Source organism: Protomyctophum bolini (assembly GCF_963924005.1).
Source record: "Protomyctophum bolini genome assembly, chromosome: 15".
Classification (NCBI taxonomy): domain Eukaryota; kingdom Metazoa; phylum Chordata; class Actinopteri; order Myctophiformes; family Myctophidae; genus Protomyctophum; species Protomyctophum bolini.
In genome coordinates this window covers 2,898,842-2,925,568 of record NC_137876.1, presented here as the reverse complement: position 1 = coordinate 2,925,568, position 26,727 = coordinate 2,898,842, and the positions used below count along the sequence as shown (strand labels likewise).

Genomic DNA, 26,727 nt, shown 5'->3' with positions numbered 1-26,727 from the left:
AATGGAAGAGGAGAAGGTCACCTTGAGGGTTCCTCCTATCGCCGAGGCCACACAGCTGTGCTAATAGAATATGTTGTCTACATCTGGGGAGGCTACCGTGGAGGGAAGTACTTTAACATGCTTTATGCATTTGATGTGGACACCCATCTGTGGGTCAGAACCAAGGCTTCTGGGACTGTTCCTGAAGGGAGGTTCTACCATTCAGCCTGTGTCTTGGGGAAGGTCATGTATGTCTATGGAGGATGCAACCAAATGTCTGAACGCAATAATGACATCTACAAGTTGGACTCCACCACAATGGTCTGGACTTTAATTAACACCAGAGGAACGCCACCACATGCTTCATCAAGTCACTCTGCCACCATCATCGGGACAAAGATGTTTGTATTTGGGGGCCATGGGGGGCCTGGGGTCTCCTACAACACCATCAGAGTGTTTGACACAGAGACCAGCTGTTGGCTGAGCACGCCTTCTGCACGGCTTCTTCCAGAAGGACGCTGGGTTCATGCACCCTTTGTCTACAATGGAGAGCTGTACATAGTCGACCTAAAACAGACCTGCAATGATCTGTGGAAATTCATCACTCTAGATTCCTGCTCCTGGAAGAAGGTCGTCGAGCCCACAGGGAAACGCCCTAATCAGATGCATTCCATTGGCTGTTGCATGCTGGGAGATCGTGTCTTCCTCTTTGATAGATGGAACAACACCGATGGTGACCTGTTTATCTTAGACCTAAGTCCTAGTCTTAAGACGCTATGCAAGCTGGCGGTTATTCAGTACGGTCTGGAACTGTCGGAACTCAGACACGACATCAGGTGGGAACTGGCAGCCATGACTAAGAGTCAATAAATCAGTCCAGGTGAAAAATAAAATAGTTCAAAATGTCCAGCTGGCAGTTATAAATAAACGACAGATGACTTGAGCTCTGTCCATAAAGTTATCTCTGTATTTTACAGTGGAACCAAATAATGCTTCTCATTTGGAACCTGCATCAATTAAGAACCTAATGTCTTTTGAGGGGCGCTAGCCTCTCCTATACCCAGCTTTGTGGGTAGGTGTGAACTCAAACATTGGCTGACGATTGGCTGATCACCCCATAGCGATGATTTGATTGGCTGAGAAAAGTGCATATTGAAGATAAAAGTGAGGGCAGAAAAGTGAAGACGCCCAATGTGATTGGCCGGAATGACTCTTGTGATACTAAGTGTGATTCTTTGGGGGAAAATATGGCAACAATTATCACCTTCCCCGCCCGGCTCCCCTCCCCCGACCACGGGTCTATTGGTGTGTGTGTGTGTGTGTGTGTGTGTGTGTGTGTAGACTGTAGACGCTCCACAAAGCTGGTTGCACCACGGTGGGTTTGAACCCACTGCCTCCGTGGTTGCTGGAACTTCACACAATGACAACCCTAGACTAGACTAGTCTTTTGTTTCGACAATTTCTTTTTTTTTACCAGCGGCTTTTTAAGATTTGTTTTTGGCTTTTGTGCCTTTATTGATAGTTACAGTGAAGACGGAAAGGGAAGCGGGGGGAGAGACATGCAGCAAAGGTCGTCATGAGCGGGATTCGAACACGCGACACGCTGTCAGGCCAGAGCCTATTATGTGGCATGCGCCTGGACCACAGAATGTGATGATATATGATGATGCTTGGTCATAAGAGAGCCCCTCACTTCACATGAGTGTGATTTTAGTTTTAGCTTTTTTTTTTTTACCTCTTTTTCTCCACAATTCAGTAGTTATCTTGTTATTGGGGAAAGTCCATAATATGTCTTGAAATCATGTCACTGCCATATTCATGTATTCTCTGGAGATTTAGAAAATCTACATGTAGAAGAGCCTCTATTTACGGCCCTGTGAAGTGAACGGAGTTGTCGTAAATCTCTCGTCTAAACGCCGCTGGTCCGACCAGCCTTAGAGTATATATGAAGAGAGACGGCACCGCGAGGAAACCCTGAGGCCAAATGGACATAGTGGCCGAATTTGGCATTGCAGCTCGAGCCAGCCGCTGGTCCGTTGACTATCATTGTGTACGTTCATGTTATTGGGCCCATGATACGTGAACACTCGCAAACGGCGCAATGATATAGTCAACGGTCCAGCGCGTTCATGTGTTTGGGTCCAATCCATCCCAGAATGCACTCTGTTCCTACCCGGAAGGAGGAGTGAAATCGCCTCATGCGCTTTTGAGCAACTTAAAGCAAGTGGATGGGAGGAGAAACCCGGTGCCGTCTCCGTTAATATATACTCTAAGGTCCCTCCAGACTATGGGAGGAGAAACCCGGTGCCAGTGACCGTCTGCCATCAGTGTTGCCATGTCTGCTTAATATAAGCATGTGATGTCTCGGCCTAGGGGAACCGAGACATACATAAAGTGTGGAAAACCGACCTTCCCAGCTCCCGAGAAAACCGCCGCCCAAGCAGTTTACTTTTCGATGTTTTCTTTTTACTTGTGTTCTTCACTTCAGGCAACGGGTACAACATCTCCAAGGGCGCGGAGGACTGAACATCAAAACAAAACTAGAAAGAAAAAGTGAATGCTTGCCTCAATGAACCCAAAACCAAAATACAAGCGCTAAAGAAAACAATAATTAAACGAAAAAAAAACAAAAAATCAGCCCCCGTCCCTTATCATTAGCTGAGAACCCTCCCCTAGCGGAGTAGAACGTGGCAGGAGGCCGTTCGAGTCGTACTGTGATCTGTCAGCTATACATATTCTGGATCAAGCGATGCAAAGGTTTACATTTAGCTACACATATCTGTTCAGGCTTCACATGCACACGTCAACATCCCCACCCGGTCTCTCAGGTCTGCCTCCTCCCTCACCCTGAAAGTCTCTCCCAGCCCGTCTCTCCACCATGGGGCTCAAGGTCTGCCTCCTCCCTCACCCTGAAGGTCCTCCCAGCCCGTCTCTCCACCATGGGGCTCAAGAGCCTTCAGCCGCTCTGCCCCCTCGCCTCTGGAACTCCCTCCCACCACCCTGACATCAGAAACATGGACTCTATCACTATATTTCAAACTCACGTCAAAACCCACCTGTTTAGGCATGAGGCCTTTGACTCTGTGTGACCTGTGTCTTCTGCTGCAAGCTGTGCCCTAGTTTTGTTCTGCTTTTAAACTGTGTTCTTGTACTGTTTTTTAACCTGTACGGCGACCTTGAGTGCCCTGAAAGGCGCCTTATGAACAAAATCTATTATTATTATTATTATGGCTACAAGGTAACAGCGGAGCGGACGGGTTGGCTGTCGCCGGCTCTCTGACAGCCTTTTAAACCTGGCGTCGTCGGTCGTCCTCTGTGCACCAATCCGGTCGAGGCTGCGTCCTCTGTGCACCAATCCGGCGAGGCGTTGTCCTCTGTGCACCAATCCTGGCAAGGCTGCGTCCTCTGTGCACCAATCCGGCGAGGCTGCGTCTGTTCCTGGTATACTCCCCCTGTCACAACCACCCACTCACACCGCGACACACACGCACGCACGCGAGCCTGCACACACAGGGGCGCGCGCGCACGCGCACACCCACGCACACACACACACACACACACAGACTACACTTATACACAGGAGAAAACACTGCCCGACTTCCTCTGCATAACCTTTAGTATATCATCACAAGCCCCTTTTTACTTTTTACTAATGGCGACTTGGCAAGTTTTTTTATAGAATGAATTACCACAGAGCAACACCACACGCCCACCATGGAATACAACATATGCACTGCACGCACACATGCACACGCACACGCACACATGCACACGCACACGCACGCACACACACACACACACACACACACACACGCACACGTGCTTGCCTGTATAGGTTCCTTCCATATGCCAGGGCTACACGCCAGCGTTGTGTGCGTTTAATTTGCCCAGATTGTATTATTTCGATCCTCGCCTCCCCCGTTAATTGGAATGTTAACGAGGAAAGTTCAGGTGGGAGCTCGGAAGCTGTGTGTGTGTGTGTGTGTGTGTGTGTGTGTGTGTGTGTGTGTGTGTGTGTGTGTGTGTGTGTGTGTGTGTGTGTGTGTGTGTGTGTGTGTGTGTGTGTGTGTGTGTGTGTGTGTGTGTGTGTGTGTGTGTCTCCCCCAGTCGAATCTACAATAGGCTACATTTTAACACATTAAGTGAACATGCACATGTTGTCAGTTCAGAGAGAGAGAGGTATCGAGAGAGAGAGAGAGAGAGAGAGATTTCGAAAGATAGATATATGTGAGAGAGAGAGAGAGGTATCGAAAGATAGATATATGTGAGAGAGAGAGAGAGGTGTCGACAGATAGATATATGTGAGAGAGAGAGAGAGGTATCGAAAGATAGATATATGTGAGAGAGAGAGAGAGGTATCGAAAGATAGATATAATTATGAGAGAGAGAGAGAGAGAGAGAGAGAGAGAGAGAGAGAGAGAGCTCCACACTGCATCTCGTCAGTGTTGGACGCCCAGCAGGGACAGACTCTACAAACAGTCATTATTTCAGCCGCTCTGCCTCCACCGACCACTAAGTGCAGCTAATTGTTGCACTAAATCCAGCTAATTGTGGCTCCGAATCCATTTACCTTCTGCTTCTGGCTCATATTCCTGCCGCTGGCGCCTTCATCCAAAAGAGCTTTAACACATTCTGACCTGAGATCAGATTCATACGAGGTTTCCCCTGGACACACACACACACTGGTCTGATTAACCCATTCTGACCTGAGATCAGATTCATACGAGGTTTCCCCTGGACACACACACACTGGTCTGATTAACCCATTCTGACCAATGTGTCCTTGTGTATAAATCCATACTATATAGGCTGGCGTGGTCAGTATATAGCTAAAGTTGTGCGCGTCGAGTCTTGTAGTTGTGAGCTTGTATGACGGGCTGTTGGTACCATCTGTACACACTCAAGAGTTAAATTAGTTGAGAATCACTGCTGGAGCTGTACAAATCTTATCTTATATATGGGGGTCCCTGGCATATCTTTTCAAAAAGTTTGGGAACCACTGTAGTGTGTAGATTTATTAGACTGAAAGCTTATCCTTAACCGTACATTACATTACCCTTGGTATCCCCCCTCCCTCCCCCCCCCCCCCCCCCCCCCTCCTCCTCATGCCGATAGAATAATCATATGTTAATATAAAGCGATAAAAAACAGTCATTAATTAACTGGCTGGAGGGAGGCAGCGACAAATTGACCTGTATTTCCGAATTCACTCAGAATTGTGTCAATCCTCTTTTTTCTTGGTCTTTTTTTATTTTTATACTGCAGCCGCGACTGCCTTGCTGTTTAACCCATTCTGACCTGAGATCAGATTCATACGAGGTTTCCACTGGACACACTACTGGTCTGATTAACCCATTCTGACCTGAGATCAGATTCTAAAAAAATGTCAGTCGTTCTTCGATTTTTCAAAAAAATAGCAGACCTATACAAGCTCGTAGCGCGCCACTCGGTGGCGCGCTATGAGCTTGTAGATCTGCTGTTTTTCAATAGCTAAACCATAACATGATGCTATAACACCAAAATGGATTCCCGTTCAGAATGGGTTAAGCCATTTCGACCTGAGGACGATTCTACAAATTAATGTCTTCTATATCATGTTTCTGTATCAGTGGTTCTCAAACATTTTCATGTGAAATTGGCCGCCGACCCCCCCCCCTCCCCATCTGAAAATATGTCGTTTCAGGAACCCCCCCCCCCCCCCCCCCCCCCCCGAAAGCAAGGATTCGAGTTAAAAAAACTTTCGCTCTGAAAGAATATATATTCACAGGTTTCCATCACATTTTCACCATTTTTCAAAAACAGCAGACCTACAGTATATATACAAGCTTCTATATAGGTCTGCTATATTTTTCAACAGCTAAAGCATAACAATAATGCATTGAGACACCTAAAGGGGTTCCCTCCCTCCCTCCCGCCCAGAATGGCTTAAGTCAGTTATGCATGCGCCCCGGTGCTCCACTATGAATGATTTACACTTATATACCTCAACCTCCACCTTCAGTGAGAGAGCCCCGACACCGTTTAGCAGCCATTATACCAGTGATACGTATACGAGCTGCCTGCATGACGTCTGCGTGACTGTATGCTGCCGCCTTTGACCCCCATTACCCCCCCACCCCCGGGTGTCTTTTGTTTTTAAAGTCCCTAAAACAATGTACGACTATGGTATCCAGCTAGACCCGGAGACAAGTCTAGCTATAGGCTTTGTCGTAGAGAAAGGTTTTCAACCTAGTCTTGAATGTGCAGAGCGTGTCAGCCCCACGGACCGAAGCCGGGAGAAGGTTCCACAGCTGAGGTGCCAGGGACCCAAACGCCCTGCCTCCTATTGTAACTTTTGTTATTTTTGGGACAGTAAGCATTGTTGCATACTGTAGACGCACTGGTGTTCTATTCGGTTTGTAGGGATCAATGAGATCCTTGAGATATTGTGGTGCCTGACCATTGAGAGCTTTGTAGGTGAGGAGAAGAATTTTTTAACTCTATTCTACATTTGACCGGGAGCCAGTGTAGGGAGGCCAGTGAAGGAGTGATATGGTGTCTTCTTCTGGTACCTGTCAACACACGCGCCGCAGCATTTTGAACTAACTGTAGGCTTTTCAGAGACTTGCCTGGGCAGCCTGATAATAGCGAGTTGCAGTAGTCCAGCCTTGAGGTAACAAATGCGTGGACAAGTTTTTCTGCGTCATTTTCTGCGTCTTCCCGTTTGAAGACCAATGCTTCATCCAGATCTTCTCCCAAAGAACATTGTAGACATGAAGTTTATGCTGAGTCATCCAACGCTCCATCAGTCATGTAGTTTATGCTGAGTCATCCAACGCTCCATCAGTCATGTAGTTTATGCTGAGTCATCCAACGCTCCATCAGTCATGGCTGCCAGTTCCCACCTGATGTTGTGTGGGATTCCGGTCTGCTCCAGTCCGTACTGAATAACCTCCAGCTTGCAAAGCGTCTTGAGACTGGGACTGAGGTCCACGATGTACAGGCTATCATTGTGTTTGTCTCCTTTACATCCTCCAAAGATGATCACACGATCTCCCACCATGCAACAGCAGCCCCAACTAATGAAGAATGAGTCGTTCACCTTGGGCTTAAACTCCTTCCAGGAAGAGGTTTCCGGGCTGAACTTCCACATGTCGTCGCAGGGCCGGGTCTCTGCCATGATACGTGGCAATTTACCGCCGCATATGTACAGCTCTCCATTGTAGGCGAAGGCTGAGTGAGCCCATCGTCCTTCTGAGAGAGGCTGTGCAGAAGGCGAGTGGAGCCAGCGGTTGGTCTCTGTGTCAAACACTCTGATGATGTTATTGACGTTCAACATGTCCCTAAATCCACCATAGATAAACATCTTTGTCCCGATTATGGAGGCAGTATGACCTACTGAATGGTGAGGCAGAGTTCCTCCGGGGTTAATTAAAGTCCAGACCATCGTGGCGGTGTCCAGCTTGTAGAGGTCATCAGTGCATTCTTCCAGCTGGTTCCATCCTCCATAGACATACATGTCCTTCCTCAAGACACAGGCTGAGTGTCCAAACCTCGCCTCTGGAACGCTCCCAGAGACCTCAGCATTGAGCCATCTGTGGGCGTCGACGTCAAACGCATAAAGCATGTCGTTACAAAGCTCTATACGCTCTACAACTGTACGTATTCCACCCCATATGAAGGCACTATCTCCGACGAGCACAGCCGTGTGGTATCGGCGACCGCAGGGAACCTCAGGGGGGCGCTCTCCTCCTCCTCTAGCTGTCACTGCAGGGGACAACGTCGCCCATCTCAGAGACACGGTATTGAAGACGCTCACAGTGATCTGATCTCTTCCAGTATTCCTAGGGTGGACACCTCCGAAGGTGTACACCTTGTGTCCCTGCACCGCTACAGAAATCACACCGCCGGCCTCTAGGTTGACCTTTGTGTCTCCTCGTAGCTCCACTGTACAGCGCAACATTTGACAGACTGTGAGCTCACTGTTGGAAATGACACACAAGGTTACCAGTAAGACGCGCAAACGCGGGAAGCGAACGCAGCTCGTACATATTTGGGTTCTTTTAAGATTTATTTTTAAGTTATTATTTTTCTCAAGTCTCATGTCACCATGACTCAGCCATAACCATATAAGGAGTCCCCAAAGCAGCTATACGTCCAAATATGGAGTGCATGTGTTGCATCAATCAAAAACAAATCACTCAGCTCCATATATGGGCACAAAGGGGGGACACACGCACGCACAGACAGACATGATCTGCTAGGTCTCATAGTAAGTGCTCATTGCATTCGCAATCACTGCGTTCGCAATAAGAGGACAGTCTATGATGTCATAGAATCTCCATATTTGGTCAAACTTTCATCCCACGTCATCATCATCATCATCATCTTCATCATCATCACTTTTCGACCGTGGTCGAGATCATGGATTCCACAATGCTACGCCAGACTTCCCGGTCCTTCATTGCCACCCCCAGTTCCTGCCTACTGAAGCATGTGTCCCTATAGCGATGACATCATGTGTCCCTGTAGCGATGACATCATGTGTCCCTATAGCGATGACATCATGTGTCCCTATAGCGATGACATCAGGGAACGACTGCGTTCTACCTCTGGTGCGCCCTGAGGCAGGACTCCAGAGAAGAAGTCATCCCACTATACTTATCCCACGTAATGGAGCCCAAAGGGTTAAATGCATGGGGGTATAGTCACATCAATCCGACAAGCACAGCCACTCATCACATTGAGCTAACTGCTGGTTACTATAACACAGCTTTTCTGTTTTACTTGAAGTTGTCCTTCTGAAAGTCAGTGTGCAAAGCAAAGTGTCACAGAGACCCCCCCCCCCCGTTGATGTATTGGTCTGGAGGAAAAGCGTTGGAAAACAACATAAATTAAGCGGTAAACAAATCCTCCAAGTTTGTGATAGATTTCCGCCCGGCCGGCCAGGCGGGCGTCATTTGAGCAGGAGTTGAGATATCAAAATTCCTTCGACGGTGTTTTTTAAAAAGAAAAATGATTAATTGCGCTGCTGTGCTTGGCCGGTGTACAAAAAGAAAAAAAAAGAACTGGGTTCCGTTCAAAAGAGGAGAACTACAGTGAGTAATTGTTGGTGTTCTCCCTTAAAAAATGTGACTATATCTTAACTGCTCATGCCTGCTTGGACTGTTATGTCTCATTGATTCCAAATCATGTTTTAATTCCAAGCACCCCCATGGTTTGATATGCCCAGAAATGTGCTGTGATGTGATATATTCCCGGGGAAAAAAAAGGACTCAATTTGTTTTACTCAAGTTTAACCCATTCTGAACGGGAACCCATTTGGCATTTTAGCATCATGTTATGCTTTAGCTATTGAAAAATAGCAGATCTACAAGCTCGTAGCGCGCCACCGAGTGGCGCGCTACGAGCTTGTAGGTCTGCTATTTTTGAAAAATCAAGAACGACTGACATTTTTAGAATCTGATCTCAGGTCAGAATGGGTTCATCAGACCAGTGTGTGTGTCCAGTGGAAACCTCGTATGAATCTGATCTCAGGTCAGAATGGGTTAAAGTATCAATACTGCAATGTAGTGATCAGTTAGTAAGTGAAAATTCCAGAATTAAAAATGCACCCCATGAGTAAAAGTACAAAAGTATCGCCATCGAAATGTACAAAGTACAAACATGTAGGGTGTAATTTAGTCTTCTAGGATAAAGGATTCTACCCGGACAGTTAACCCATTTAAACCTGACGACGATTCTACAAATGCCTTCTAAATCCTTTTTCTGAAAACCTCATGTAAATGTCAGTGCGGTTCTCAAACATTACAAGTTAGAAGTAATTGGCCGCCGACCGCCATCTGAAATTATGTCGTTCCAGTGACTAAAGATTTGAGTTGAAAACGTTCTCTCTGAAAGAATATATTATTCAACGATTTCCGCCACATTTTCACTCATTTTCAAAAAATAGCAGAACTACAAGCTTGTAGCGCGCTGTTAAATAACTTTTGACGTAGCTCATGGTACAACGGGCAATAGAAAATTAAATGGAACTCATTCTCAATATCATTTATATCACAGTGCAAATACGTTCTTCTTCTGTAACTTCTGTAATGGGCACATAGGGATCTTTGTCTTTTGGATAATGGGGCACAAACATACTTTTCACTATAGCGTAACAGCTTTTTATCGTAACAAATGTTCTCAGCTTTCGTCCGTACAATAATGTCCTGTGACCATTTGTTCTGAAATGTGTGTGTATAATGCGTTGGGGCGTGCACATTACAGCTGGGTATAGCATATTGAGAAGTGACACTTTGGCTGTGTTTAACCCATTCTGAACGGGAACCCATTTTGGTGTTAGTGTCATGTCGTGCTTTAGCTATTGAAAAATAGCAGATCTACAAGCTCATAGCGCGCCACCGAGTGGCGCGCTACGAGCTTGTAGGTCTGCTATTTTTTGAAAAATCGAAGAACGACTGAAATTTTGATAGAATCTGATCTCAGGTCAGAATGGGTTAATCAGACCAGTGTGTGTCCAGTGGAAACCTCGTATGAATCTGATCTCAGGTCAGAATGGGTTAAAGAGACAGGCTGGCGTGTGTCCTTGGTGGAGAGATATGACCACACATGTCAGCCCTGTCACAGCTGCATGCGCGCTTTATGCAACGTCATTACCAAAATATACCTCTGTGTGTGTGTGTGTCTGTGCGCACGTGTGTGTGTGTGTTTGTGTGTGTGCGTCTGTGCGTGCGTGGGTGCGCGTGTGTGTGCGTGCGTGCGTGTGATTGTGCGTGCGTGCAGTGTGTCACCGCCACGCAAAAAGAGAGAGAGCCTTGGAACGCCGTTTTCCATCCCCATTAGAGCCTGGACAGCTTCTGTCATTTTACGTCAATGCAACTCCTTTGCACAACAACAACAACAATCAGTCATTTGCGATAACGGTTGCGTTGTAGTGATCTGGCCTTTAGATCTATCTATAGAATTCCAATTAAAAAAGAGGGAAAAAAAGTAAACAACAATACTATAGTAAACAACTAAGTAAACAAAGCAGAAACAAACAACAAGGGGGGACGACATACGTATATATAGGCATCAGCCTTAGCCTGAATCTCGTCCAATTGGCAACGGAGACAGTTTGAGAACTACTGCAGTATACTGCATCTAGAAGAACAGGAATCTGGCTCCATCAAGATTCATGTACGCACATATGTACTCATTCATGTATGCACATACACACACACACAGAGATCCCCACGACCCCCACGCACCCACGACCCCCACGCACGCACGATCAAAAATAGCAGACCTACAAGCTCGTAGCGCGACACTCGGTGGCGCGCTATGAGCTTGTAGATCTGCTATTTTTCAATAGCTAAAGCATAACTTATATAATGCTAACACCAAAAGGTGTTCCCGCCCAGAATGGCTTAACAAAACAGCGTCTACTGTAAATGCCCACATTGTAAATTGTGGCAGAACTTATATCGTATACTGTACTTCTCTGTACTGTATCTGTCCATGCAAACTGTTAATAAAGTATGCAATCAATCAATCAATCAATCATTTTCTTCTGGCATTCCCTTCTGTCACAAGACCTTTCAGAGAGGGGTGGGGGTCCGCTCCGCTGTCATCATAAACATATCATTTTGGGGGTCCTTGACGTGAAAAGGTTTGAGAACGTCTGGTTTAAATCGACTGCAAATGCAGCAATACTAGAGAAATATGACTTGCTGTCACACTCTGGGCACAGGCTGAAGAAGAAACATTATATTGCAAAACAGCAATGAAAACCAGACTGAGAAATTGCCAGACAGGATCCTTGATGCGAATCAGCGTTTTTTTTTATTAACCTGCTGACAGCAACAGGAACATAACGTTGTTATCAAAGACAAGATGCAGAGACAAAACAAAGACGAGACGCAAAGGGACGCTTTGTGAACTTTTACATTTTTTTTTTCATAAAAATGTTAGATTCCTGTTGATTTTACTATTTGAAGATCTGGATCCGGATCCCCAATAAAATCAACAGGAAGATAACATTTTCATGAAAAAATAAAACCATATGAGTTTTGGTGATGCTCTATATTGTCTGAATCAACATTGTTTGTGTTTGTTTACGTACTAAAAGAGTGACTTTGAGAGCTGTTTTAGCTACAATGTAAGTCAATGAGGAGCATATTTTGAATTATCAATTTCTAATCACTGGAGCAGTTATTTTTTATTTCTTGTCCACATTTGGAGTTGCATCATGGCAAAGTAACTACACAACCCAAACCTCAAAAAAGTGGTCTTACCCTTTACCCTTTTTTCACAGCAGACGGGCACTATGTAAGGCAGCCCCACTCGACACTCGGGTCCTTCGTCACTGCCCAGAACCAGGAAGCACTCTTTGGGTAAGAGACAAACATTTGCACAAAACATCATTCTCTGCAACTCAAACAACAAAGAACACTTCAACCCCCCATTTTAATTAAACCCTGTATTGTGTGATATAATTTATGTTATAAAGAACAAGATATGAACACAGGAAACTAATACATGGAGTCCAGTGTTTGAACCCACCAAACTAAGCTATCATGCTACGTGGCTATTGTGTGTGTGTTGTATTGTGTATAGTAGAAGTAATTTTACACTTGGTTGCATGCTGAAAATAGCAGATCTACAAGCAATGTGAGTTTGTAGATCGGCTATTTTCAGCAAGTGCAAAATCAGCCATTGCTGGGGCATCAAGGCCCACCAAAATACATTTTAGTCGACTGAATCAACTGTAGATTTAGTCGACTAAAATCTTGTGATATTTAGCGACTAACTAACTAGACTAACACTAAAACATTACAGGTGACTAAAATGTGACTAAAACTAAATTAAAACGTTTCAAGAGACTAATGACTAAAACTAAAATTTGCTGCCAAAAACAATACTGAGTAACACTAGATTATATAATCTAGAGTTGCAATACCATCCGGTGCCAGGCTGTCAGCTGTCATTCATCCAAAATTGCATTTCTGATCTGCTTATGTATTAAACGACATTAAACTCACCAACATTGCAGCTGTAGGGAAGGCTTCAATGATCCATCTTTTCAATCTGCAAAGTGTTTTGTTTCATAACAACCCACCGTAGACATTATGTTATATGAGCTGCTTTCTTGTCAAGAAATTGTGTGCAGGTCATTATTATTTTTCTAAGTGTTTGACTTTGGAAGCGCTCGTCAAAGTCACTGAACTCAGTGAACTGCCCTGCGTACCACCTGTTTAGAATGTGCACATATAATGCAGGAGGCAGCAGCACGGCCCGTTAACACAAAACAAGTGCTTCCAAACTCCAACACTTAGAAAAAATATCACGGCACGGAATTTCTTGACCGAAGTAGCTCATTCATGACATGTCTACGGTGGGTTTTTTATGAAACACTTTGCAGTTTGAAAGAGGATCATTCAAGCTTTCCCTATAGGCTACACACAGCTGCAATGTCGGTGAGTTTAGCATGATTTAATACAAGCAGATCGCAAATGAAATTTGCATGAATGGGCTGATCGACACTGGATGATATTGCAACTCTAGATTCATCCCATTATTAAAAAAAAATCACTCCTGTTTGAAGTGGGTCCATGTGGGTCCCTCCGGAACATCCAGACCCCCAGGAACGCGCCCAGGGGGGGCGGGCCGGTTCCGGCAACAAGCCACAACCATCCATCACACATATTTTTATTTAACCCATTCTGACCTGAGATCAGATTCACACGAGGTTTCCACTGGACACACACTGGTCTGCTTAACCAATTCTGACCTGAGATCAGATTCATACGAGGTTTCCACTGGACACACACTGGTCTGATTAACCAATTCTGACCTGAGATCAGATTCTAAAAATGTCAGTCGTTCTTCGATTTTCAAAAATAGCAGACCTACAAGCTCGTAGCGCGCCACTCGGTGGCGCGCTACGAGCTTGTAGATCTGCTATTTTTCAATAGCTAAAGCATAACATGATGCTAACACCAAAATGTGTTCAGAATGGGTTAATTTAATTTTTTTGTATTCCATAGGCCAGATGGACGACTGCTGCTCTGTGATTGTTGGCCAGTTTGCTGTTGGGCCAACCGGATATATGATGCTTCCCATAGCCTGGAGAGACAACTGCGTGATCAAGCACGTACAGTATGGGTCGACAATGGTAGGTTGTTGTTATTGGGGCATTCATTGCTGGACGTTGTTCCTTGTATACATTGTGTCAAAAACTGTTACTTTTCAGGATTCAAAAATTAAAAAAAAAACAGACCTACAAGCTCAACCTCATCACATCGTGGCACATTTTTAGCTTGTAGATTGGCTATTTCTGGTGCTTTTGTGACGGCATATATTTTTGAGAAAAGACATTCACAGTTAAAATGTAGAGCCGTGGTTTTCAACATTTTTCATATCGAGGTCCATTATTTATTCAACATTTGAACCACTGACCACCGTTTGATGACATTTAGCCTCGCAGACCCAAGACCTAGTGTATTTTATAATAATAATAATACATTGTATTTATATGGCGCCTTTCAGGTCACTCAAGGTCGCCAAACAAAACAGAAAAGAAATATAATACAATAAAGCAAGTTTAAAATACACCTAAAGGCCTGCAGCAGACTTCTACTCAAGGTGAGAAGTAAGCTTGTCTGAATAGGTGAGTTTTGAGGTGGGATTTGAAGGTGGGGAGTGAGTCCATGTTTCGAATGTCGGGGGGAAGGCTGTTCCAGAGGCGAGGGGCAGAGCGGCTGAAAGCTCTACCCCCCATGGTGGACAAACGAGCTGGGGGAACAATTTTGTTGTCTTTATGGATCCTATTTGTCTATCGTCCACAATTCCATTGATGTTGGTAACATTAGAATTTGAGTGAACACACTGAGCAGGCAAACGTTGATCAAAATATATCCGTTCTCTAACTGTGTAGACGTTCTTGTAAATTAAATGGTAAATGGTGCATTTATATATAGTGCCTTTATTCAAGGCGCTTTACATAGACTGTGCTTTACATTAGACCCATTCACACACACACACACACACACACACACACACACACACACACACACACACACACACACACACACACACACACACACACACACACACACACACATTCATACACCTTTACATAGATTGTGCATTACATTCACACACACATTCATACACCTTTACATAGATTGTGCATTACATTCACACACACATTCATACACCTTTACATAGATTGTGCATTACATTCACCCATTCACACACACATTCATACACCTTTACATAGATTGTGCATTACATTCACACACACATTCATACACCTTTACATAGATTGTGCATTACATTCACCCATTCACACACACATTCATACACCTTTACATAGATTGTGCATTACATTCACCCGTTCACACACACATTCACACACCTTTACATAGATTGTGCATTACATTCACCCATCCACACACACATTCACACACCTTTACATAGACTGTGCATTACATTCACCCATTCACACACCTTTACATAGACTGTGCATTACATTCACCCATTCACACACACACACACACACACACACACACACACACATTCATACACCGATGCACATCAGGAGCAATTAAGGGTCCAGTGTCTTGCTCAAGGACACTTTGACACTAACACTATAGCGCGGGTTCGAACTGGCAACCTTGCGGTTACCATCTACAAGCTTGTAGATTGGCTATTTTCAGCATGCAACCAACTTCACCAAGTTGAAGTTGGTTGTATACTGGATCTCTTGTCCACTAGTCCCTTACTGATATTTTAGTCCATAGTTTTTAATCGTTAAAACTTTAGTAATAATTCATAATCTGTTCAATAAAAACATATTTGACAAAAAAACAAGAAATTGTCAATAACTTTAGTCTTCGTTTTAGTCAAAATAGCTTAGTTTTCATTTAATTTAAGTCGACGAGCATTCTTCGCCACAGTATTAGTCGACGGAATGAACACTCCACCCCCCTCTCTCCCCACACACACACACACACACACACACACACACACACACACACACGTCCAGTCTGTCATGTATGACAAGAAGAAAAAAAAACAGGTTTATCGGGTCAGCGAGGCTGAATTTAACGAGCCTGCGCTCGTTACGAGCACCTCAAAGGGGTTTAACCCATTCTGACCTGAGATCAGATTCTAAAATAAATATCTATTACATCCTGGACAGTTTCATTATTAACCCATTCTGACCTGAGATCAGATACTATAAAAGTGTCTTCGATTTTTCAAAAAAATAGCAGACCTACAAGCTCGTAGCGCGCCACTCGGTGGCGCGCTAAGAGCTTGTAGATCTGCTACTTTTCAATAGCTAAAGCACGACATGATGCTATAACACCCAAATGGGTTCCCGCCCAGAATGGTTTAACCAGGGGATCACTCATTACTCTGCCCCCCCACCCCCCCTCCTCCTCGCGTCCTCGTTAATTATAGAACAACTCACGACGTCTCTGCTTTTCCTGACACATCTTAAAAGTCGATGATTAAAACACTCGACAGGCTCAGAAATAAAGGACTGGTGGATTCCCGCGAGGTAACGACCTCTGTGCTGAGGCCGGCTTTCAAGAGCATTGATTAGAAGAACAGGAAAAAAGACCAACGAGTGTGGTTATTGCACACGCGCGCACACACACACACACACACACACACACACACACACACACACACACACACACACACACACACACACACACACACACACACACAGAGAGAGAGGCCTCCCTCCAGCTCTTGCGATGGAACTGTGAATTAAATCGATGAAGTGCAGCGTTGCTTTACAAACCATTAACCCATTCTGACCTGAGATCAGATTCATACGAGGTTTCCACTAGGACACACACTGGTCTGATTAACCCATTCTGACCTGAGATCAGATTCTAAAAAAATGTCAGTCATTCTTTGATTTTTCAAAAAAATAGCAGACCTACAAGCTCGTAGCGCGCCACTCGGTGGCGCGCTACGAGCTTGTAGATCTGCTATTTTTCAATAGCTAAAGCATGACACGATGCTAACACTTCAAAGGGGTTCCCGTTCAGAATGGGTTAAGCCGCAGTGGGCGATTCATCCAATCCAAAGAAAACCTTCTTCTCTGCTGCTACACAGCGCTGTCTGTCTGTCACTCACGGTGTGTGTAATTCAGACTGAATACGACTACCTTAAATAACGATATGTGTGGCCGAGGCATCGTTGGAATAACTTAAAGGAGAATTCCATACTAAAAGGCTTTCTTACCTTTCTTTGTAGTTACGTCCCCATCAAAGAGGTCCAGGTGTTATTTTGTGCAAAAACTCCTTATTGGCTGTTTCCCCTACCATAAGCCCTCAATGAATTGCATTGAATTGAATGGGAATTGAATGGGGCTATGGGGTGTTGTGCTAATTCACTTATTTCCATCGCTCAAAATTATAATTTAATTTAATTTAATTATAATTCTCTTCATAATGTAAATAATAACCCAAGCGGCACACTTTACTACTTATTTCGATGGAAATAAGCGAATTAGCACAACACCCCATACATCCCATTCAATTCAATGCAATTCCTTTAGGGCTTATGGTAGGGGAAATAGCCAATAAGGAGCTTTTGCACAAAATAACACCTGGACCTCTTTGGTGGGGACGTAACGACTACAAAGAAAGGTGAGAAAGCCTTTTAGTATGGAATTCTCCTTTAACCCATTTTTTTGACCTGAGGACAATTCTACAAATGGCTTCTGAATCCTATAACAGAAAAACCTCATGTTTCTATAATGTCAGCGGAAATGGACCCCCAGCATTGTCTGTATTTGGTCGCGGACCCCCCATCTGAAAATATGTTGTTGTTGATAAATCCCGTGCACGGGCGTGCGTGCATGCGCACAAGCCGTCTTTATATGCATTATGGCTCATATAATCTGCAAAACAAATGCGATATTCGGCGCTTGATTAGAGCTTAGATTGACTTTAAAAAATTATAATAATTTTAAAAAGCGATCGCGGGGCCAAGCTGATCCCAGGTCAGTATTATGATATGTCCGACTTTCACTTCCGGTTCAAACTGATGTAAACATCCGGTAGCTTTTGGGAGAGTTTTTTTTTTAAAAGAACGTCTATAGCACTGGCCCCCCGACCCCATCTGGTGGCCAACCGGCAGAATAGCACTTAAGGAGTTATTAATAATTATGCATGTTATTTGTCATATCTGCCATCTGCACCTTTCAGTTTATGAAGCCCATCAATGTCATTCTTCATTCGTGACGTTCGTTCGTTCCGATGAGTCATTATACTCGCAATTATTTGAGCACCAATTAATCGCCCGCCTGAAGCGTCACGATCGTCGACAGACCCTCGTGAAGGATTGTGTGAAGCCGTGAATACATAAGTGCGTTCATAATCTACGGGGTAAACATGTAGAAAGCCCCGCGGGGTTAGAATGAGAACTGGAGCTCGGCTCATGGAAATAATTAGTTTTGTGAAGAAGGGCCTTTTTTAGTCGAAACGTTAATCAATAATGCTTTGACTGTCGGAAGCCACTGTATAAGACGCAATGGGCTGTATTTTGCGTACCATGTCTTATTACTTAACTTAAGACCTGGAGGCGTGATCAATGCGTGTATCAAGACCTGGTATACTTAAGACACGCAAAATACAGCCCAATGTGTGGACTTATGTCATGTGATTGGCCGGTGTGGTTTTCCTCTTGTTATGTGATTGGCCGGTGTGGTTTTCCTCTTGTCATGTGATTGGCCGGTGTGGTTTTCCTCTTGTTATGTGATTGGCCTGTGTGGTTTTAGATTCCCTCCAGTGGATGCTGTGCGCGTGTGCGTGTGCGTGCAATAAACATGGGTCTTCCAGCCTTTTCTATTTACTGCAAATTATCTGGTGCATTCCCCAGAATGATTATAGATTTATCCTGTGTGTGTGTGTGTGTGTGAGAGAGAGAGAGAGAGAGAGGGAGAGAGGGAGAGAAGGAGAGAGGGAGAGAGGGGGAGGGAGAGAGAGAGAGGGGAAGGGAGAGAGAGAGAGAGAGAGAGAGAGAGATGCGCATTGAGCCATCCAGCATGTCTCTGGTGGTGACGGATAGCTCCAGGCCGTTAGAACACTGTAAACCCACGCCTGACTTCACGGCCTTTGTGTTTAGATGCATTGCTTTGAAGAGACTTGTTGTGTTTTCCTCTACGGATGTAAACGGTGAGGCGATGATGACCTTTTCACGTTGCCTGTATGTATAGAACAATCTCTAACCATCAGAGAGATGTGTAGTTTATTTATTTATTTATGTGTTTCGTATTTTTACTTTGACATGTTCCTTTCATCTTCGGGCCTCTCTATACGTAGGTATAGAGCGTCGCAGTCCCGCCCCCTCGAGAGACCCCGGAAAATAAATCGCCGTTCATTTTTCTCATAGACTTTTCAGAAAGTATTTATTTAAAGACGGTTACGTCAAAGCCAACTCTTGTCGTGACAAATCATGACAATAAACACAATTTTTTGGGCCAAACAAATAATTAGAAAGTAGAAAAAAAGAAAAAACACTTTTTTTGGTGGTTTTTCTTCTTATAAATTATTTGATCGGCCCAAAACATTGTGTTCATTGTCATGATTTGTCACGATCCGAGTTGGCTTTGTTCGCGGCGTAACCGTCTTTATATAAATACTTTAGGAAAAAGCCTATGGAGAAAATGAATGGAGAACCATTTCCTGGTGTTTTGCGGACGTCCTATCAGGGCGGCTGTGGCTCAGGAGGTAGAGCAGGTCGTCCAATGATCCCGGCTCCTCCTCCTGTCCACGTGTTTAAGTGTCCTCGGGCAAGACATTGAACCGGTGAACCCTACGTTGCCTCCAGTGAGTCGGTCGGTGTGAGCTCGCCACCATCGGTGTGTCAATGTGTGTGAAGTGAGGACGCTGGCGTCGACTGTTCGCCACTTCACCTCCCAACGTATGAATGAATGAACCGTTGTAAAGTGCTTTGAGCACTTGGAAAAGCACTATAAGAAAATGCAATTCATTAATTCATTAGGTTGCACGGCTGCAGTTCACACTGCTCCAACACGTGGGTCAAATGGAGTGCAGAAGACATTTCGCACACAGCAATGCAATGTGACAAATAGCACATCAAAGATTTTAACCCTCCCCCTAAAACAGGATCATCAGGTACTGTCATAAAAGTGTACATGAAGTGTTAAGGGATTTGTGACGTAAAGGAAGTTAATTGGGTGGAATTGAGGTCATAAAACCTAAAACGAAAGAAAATCAATGTCATGAAACCTTTAAGCATGCCTGGTTTGCCTGCTGGATGGTGATAGGTCCACCTGAACTGAAGCCACAGCCACTACGCCTCTAGTCGTACATGTCTCAGAGCCCCTTTTCCACCGGTTGGTTCCCAGTGGGAACTGGTTCAGTTCTTTTCCACCGGTTGGTTCCCAATGGGAACTGGTTCAGTTCTTTTCCACCGGTTGGTTCCCAATGGGAACTGGTTCAGTTCTTTTCCACCGGTTGGTTCCCAATGGGAACTGGTTCAGTTCTTTTCCACCGGTTGGTTCCCAATGGGAACTGGTTCAGTTCTTTTCCACCGGTTGGTTCCCAATGGGAACCGGTTCAGTTCTTTTCCACCGGTTGGTTCCCAATGGGAACTGGTTCAGTTCTTTTCCACCGGTTGGTTCCCAATGGGAACTGGTTCAGTTATTTTCCACCGGTTGGTTCCCAATGGGAACCGGTTCAGTTCTTTTCCACCGGTTGGTTCCCCAATGGGAACCAGTTCAGTTATTTTCCACCGGTTGGTTCCCCAATGGGAACCAGTTCAGTTATTTTCCACCGGTTGGTTCCCCAATGGGAACTGGTTCAGTTCTTAACACCGGTTGGTTCCCCAATGGGAACCGGTTCAGTTATTTTCCACCGGTTGGTTCCCCAATGGGAACTGGTTCAGTTATTTTCCACCGATTGGTTCCCAATGGGAACCGGTTCAGTTCTTTTCCACCGGTTGGTTCCCAATGGGAACCGGTTCAGTTATTTTCCATTGGTTGGTTCCCCAATGGGAACCGGTTCAGTTATTTTCCACCGGTCGGTTCCCAGTGGGAACCGGTTCAGTTCTTTTCCACCGGTTGGTTCCCAATGGGAACCGGTTCAGTTATTTTCCACCGGTTGGTTCCCAATGGGAACCGGTTCAGTTCTTTACCACCGGTTGGTTCCCAATGGGAACCGGTTCAGTTCTTTTCCACCGGTTGGTTCCCAGTGGGAACTGGCATCAGTTATTTTTGGTTTTTAGTCCATGAGCCAGAGCTCCAAAATTGGTGAGGAAAAAACTAGACCTATATTAAATATGTTGAAATTGTTTATAGGATCAATACAAGTAAATTAATACATGATAACCCTTCCACAGTAGTAGCTTTTTCATATATTATATTATGTTTGCACATTTTCCTATACATAATGCCTCATTTGCATATTTAAAAATAGATTGTAATACAATAAATCGTTGTCTTCGTGTAAGTACTCAACTGGGGAAGTTTCATGGTGATAACAATATAATACAGGTATGGTTTTGCCCCCTAGAACACATTACCTCAAGGACCCTTGGGTGCCCCCTGGAACACTCCCTCAAGGACCCCTGAGGGCCCCCTGGAACACTCCCTCAAGGACCCCTGGGGGCCCCCTGGAACAGAACACTCCCTCAAGGACCCCTGAGGGCCCCCTGGAACACTCCCTCAAGGACCCCTGGGGGCCCCCTGGAACAGAACACTACCTCAAGGACCCCTGGGGGCCCCCTGGAACACTCCCTCAAGGACCCCTGAGGGCCCCCTGGAACACATTACCTCAAGGACCCCTGGGGGGCCCCTGGAACAGAACACTCCCTCAAGGACCCCTGAGGGCCCCCTGGAACACTCCCTCAAGGACCCCTGGGGGCCCCCTGGAACAGAACACTACCTCAAGGACCCCTGGGGGCCCCCTGGAACACTCCCTCAAGGACCCCTGAGGGCCCCCTGGAACACATTACCTCAAGGACCCCTGGGGGCCCCCTGGAACACTCCCTCAAGGACCCCTGGGGGCCCCCTGGAACACACTACCTCAAGGACCCCTGCAGGGGGCCCCTGGAACACTCCCTCAAGGACCCCTGGGGGCCCCCTGGAACACACTTCCTCAAGGACCCCTGCAGGGGGCCCCCTGGAACACTCCCTCAAGGACCCCCGGGGGCCCCTTGGAACACTCCCTCAAGGACCCCCGGGGGCCCCTTGGAACACTCCCTCAAGGACCCCCGGGGGCCCCTTGGAACACTCCCTCAAGGACCCCCGGGGGCCCCCTGGAACACTCCCTCAAGGACCCCCGGGGGCCCCTTGGAACACTCCCTCAAGGACCCCTGGGAGCCCCCTGGAACACTCCCTCAAGGACCCCTGGGGGCCCCCGGACCCCACTCTGGGAACCACGTTGTTCTAATTAGCAGTCGACCCTGCATGTGCGGCAGCTTCAATCACCACTTTATGATACTGTTATTATTATGCGTGTGGATTCATCTTCCTGTCATGACCTCATCAATCCTGTCAGCCGGCAGAACCAGCTGACTGCTCTGTTTCCTTAACGAGTGTGCTGTCTGTCTCAGAGACGATGGCACACACACACGCACACACGTACGCACGCACACACGCACGTACGTACGCACGCATCCGTCACAGAGATTCTCATCCATTGGCTTTGATTAGCACACACACTGTCTGACTGACATATGCGCACGCGCACACACGCACATGCACGCACACAGACGCACAGACAGACATTATATAGCTTTGATTAGCAGATGTAGACACACTGTCTGAACTGAAGGAACTATAACCATCCATAACTGAAATGAAATAAATAAATATGAACTGAAGGAACGGCTGAAGGTGACGGCGGGCTGCGTAGAGCTATCACTGTACAGGGAACAGGCTGTGTGCTGTTTACCTATTTAAATACTTTAAATGTGTAATATTTACCTAGAGCAGGGACGCTTCAATACTTTAAATGTGTAATGTTTACCTAGAGCAGTGACGCTTCAATACTTTAAATGTGTAATGTTTACCTAGAGCAGTGACGCTTCAATACTTTAAATGTGTAATGTTTACCTAGAGCAGTGACGCTTCAATACTTTAAATGTGTAATGTTTACCTAGAGCAGTGACGCTTCAATACTTTAAATGTGTAATGTTTACCTAGAGCAGTGACGCTTCAATACTTTAAATGTGTAATGTTTACCTAGAGCAGTGACGCTTCAATACTTTAAATGTGTAATGTTTACCTAGAGCAGTGACGCTTCAATACTTTAAATGTGTAATGTTTACCTAGAGCAGTGACGCTTCAATACTTTAAATGTGTAATGTTTACCTAGAGCAGTGACGCTTCAATACTTTAAATGTGTAATGTTTACCTAGAGCAGTGACGCTTCAATACTTTAAATGTGTAATGTTTACCTAGAGCAGGGACCCTTCAATATTTTAAATATTTAATATTTAAATAGTTAAGGGGAGGCACTACAGCTTTGCCAACTTCCTTGAAAAACATGGAAGCGACTGACTAAACAAGCGATTTAAAGGTATATTCAGTGAATTTCACTTAATTCAAAATATCACTTATTTTGTTTTGTTTTGTTGTGATAATCCTCCCTATACTATAGACTAGTGTGCTGACCAGAAAGTGGGGATGGATTGGCCACACCCTGAGGAAACCAGGCACTGACTTGGAACCCCCAGGGGGGGGGAAGCGGAAGAGAGGGCGGCCTATAGGAACACCTGGAGGCGGAGCTGAAGAGACAGGGAATCAGCTGGGGAGGAGAGGCGGAAAGGACAGCCCAAAACCGTGTTGGATGGAGAAGAGTCGTTGATGGCCTATGCTCCACTGGGAGCGACGGGCCTAAGTAAAGTAAGTGCTGACCATATAAGGTAAAAAATAAAAACCCTTTAGGTTTCGTTTTTTGGCTATAGGTGGCCCAGCCTTCATCCAATAAGAATAGAGAGGGAGGGGCCTTCCGCCAATCATGATTGAGCAGGGGCGGGCCTTGATTTGCGTGCTGTTGGCCTGTCACATGTCCCCCCCCCCCCCCCCCCCCCCCCCCACTGTACAGCACATCGTGTTACCGGAGTGGAACGGGGGCCCAAATCACTGAACGCTCCTTTATACGCTCGTTTCAAGCCGTGCTGTCATTGTGCTCAACTCATCCCTACAGAGCTTGAGACCGAGTCCATGAAGGAAAAAAAACGTAAAAAATGAGTTCTTCTTCTGCTTCTTCTTCCACACCACGTCCGTCTGTCGCTTCCAATCCTCACAGCAGAGGAGAGTCCACGGTACAGCGACCACGGCTTTAAAATATGCTATATTACCGGCTTTATATAATACATGAATATGATATAATATAATATAATAATGTTATGCATGAGTAGTTGTGCTTTAGTCCATGTGAATGAGACGGTAATGGTATGGTAATCTGCCATGGTTGGCAGTGGAATTATTTAATGTAACTTTTACAACAAAAAATCGTCAAATATGATGTTTGAAAGCAATACTGTCATAGTCTGTGTGCAGTGCACTATTCTATTCTCCATATGCAGACCGTGCATGGCCATTTTAAGCCCACCACACACCGGCTGCGTCCACGGCCGCCTCCATTATTTTCAATGAACCTATCGCACACCGGCTCCGTCCGCCGCGTCGCGCCGCGTCGCGCCGCGTCGCCTGGCGCGCCGATAGAACACAGTTCTATTTTCCAGGCGGCGCCGTGCTGCAACGCATCGCGCCGCAGACGGTCGCAGACGGTGTGTGATGGGCTTTACAGTAGGTGCAACTTCCAATGACAGCCCATTGATCCAAACGGAAAAGTCTAATTGTAAATCTCTAATTGTATTAAACAAACGTCAAACTCACCAACATTGCAGCTGTTACGAAAAGCTTGAATTATTCTCTTTCTATATCCTCAAAGTCTTTGTTTCATAAAAATCCACTGCAGACATGTTGTTATGAGCAATACTTTGTGTCCTGGAAGTGCTCGTTAGATATTAACTCAACTGCCCAGTAGCGTACCACCTGTTTTGAGTTATCTCATAATGCGGGAGGCAGCAGGACGTTTGCTTTACTGAAAACGAGTGCTTCCGAACTCTGATGGAAACATGGCCGCTGCTAAACAAGGTCAGATATCCCGCTATAGTCAGACCTGCGTGGCCGGTTAAGACTCGCCCACGCTGCGGGTTAAAAATCACCCGAGGGTCCGGGGCTGGTTTTTCATGCCAAAATTAAGGAATTTAAAACCCATTCTGAACGGGAACCCATTTTGGTGTTAGCATCATGTTATGCTTTAGCTATTGAAAAATAGCAGATCTACAAGCTCATAGCGCGCCACCGAGTGGCGCGCTATGAGCTTGTAGGTCTGCTATTTTTGAAAAATCGAAGAACGACTGACATTTTTAGAATCTGATCTCAGGTCAGAATGGGTTAATCAGACCAGTGTGTGTCCAGTAGAAACCTCGTATGAATCTGATCTCTGGTCAGAATGGGTTAATCAGACCAGTGTGTGTCCGGTAGAAACCTCGTATGAATCTGATCTCAGGTCAGAATGGGTTAATCAGACCAGTGTGTGTCCAGTAGAAACCTCGTATGAATCTGATCTCAGGTCAGAATGGGTTAATCAGACCAGTGTGTGTCCAGTAGAAACCTCGTATGAATCTGATCTCAGGTCAGAATGGGTTAATCAGACCAGTGTGTGTCCAGTGGAAACCTCGTATGAATCTGATCTCAGGTCAGAATGGGTGAAGCACATGCTACTACTTGTGTCTCATTTTACTTCAGTCATGCTAGTGTTAACCCTTCCAGACGCAGATATGTTTCTACTTGCCAAAAAATAGATTTCAACCTTACTTACTAGTAGTAGGCCTACTATTAGTACGAACTGCAGAGGAAATTATGTAAAAGTTTTATGCAAATGTTATGCACATTTATAATAATTATTAAAATAATACATTAATCATTTATATTTTGGGGGGAAAGGTTAAAAATCATAAAAAATTGAGTCAGTCCAGAGATTTAGAAGTGTGAATGTCTGCCTCTGAGCTGAGAGAGAGAGAGAGAGAGAGAGTTATGAAGCAGGCACACCGATCTACAAGCTCACAGTGCATCGCAATGTGACACATTGTGAGCTTGTAGATTGTATATTTTCTAAAGAATTTTTTTATGCATTTGAAAATATTCTGCATATAATGACTACTTTGGAACTTTTAAGTGCATTGTGATGTCAACACTTATGTACTTTTATTCAAGTACATTGAGTATTTTCGACATTTCAGTATTGACACTTTAATTATTTCTGTGAATATACAGACCCCGCCGCTAGGGGGCGCCATATCCCAGGTCCGTTTATATATGGACCCAACGTCTAGAGCGTCGCAGTCCCGCCCCCTCGACCCGGAACCTTTTCCTCATAGACTTTTCAGAAAGTATTTATTTAAAGACGTTTATACGCCGCGTACAAAGACAACTCTTATCGTGACAAATCGTGACAATAAACACAATGCTTTGGGCCAAACAAAGAATTAGAAAGTAGGAAAAAAACGGCAGGTTTACAACACTTACTTTTCTTGTTTATGTTTTTTGTAATTATTTGTTTGGTCCAACATATTGTGTTTGTTGTCATGATTTTTCACGACTCGAGTTGGCTTCGTATACGACGCTTAAAAGGTCTTCAAATAAATACTTTTTGAAATGTCTATGAGGAAAAATGCATTGGGATTAATTTCCTGGGCCTGGCGTCGTCATGAAAG

The 26,727-nt window shown here is 45.1% G+C and overlaps 1 protein-coding gene across 1 annotated transcript; it reads right to left on the bottom strand.

Moving 5' to 3' along the window:
• Nucleotides 1–6,814: 6,814 nt before the first annotated feature.
• On the bottom strand, nt 6,815–7,921 carry LOC308329200 (kelch domain-containing protein 3-like; the record flags this gene model as incomplete). The annotated part of the gene is made up of 1 exon (XM_080783404.1): nt 6,815–7,921. The coding sequence occupies one exon, from the start codon at nt 7,919–7,921 to the stop codon at nt 6,815–6,817; it is 1,107 nt and encodes a 368-aa protein (XP_080639530.1).
• Between the last annotated feature and the right edge of the window lie 18,806 nt (nt 7,922–26,727).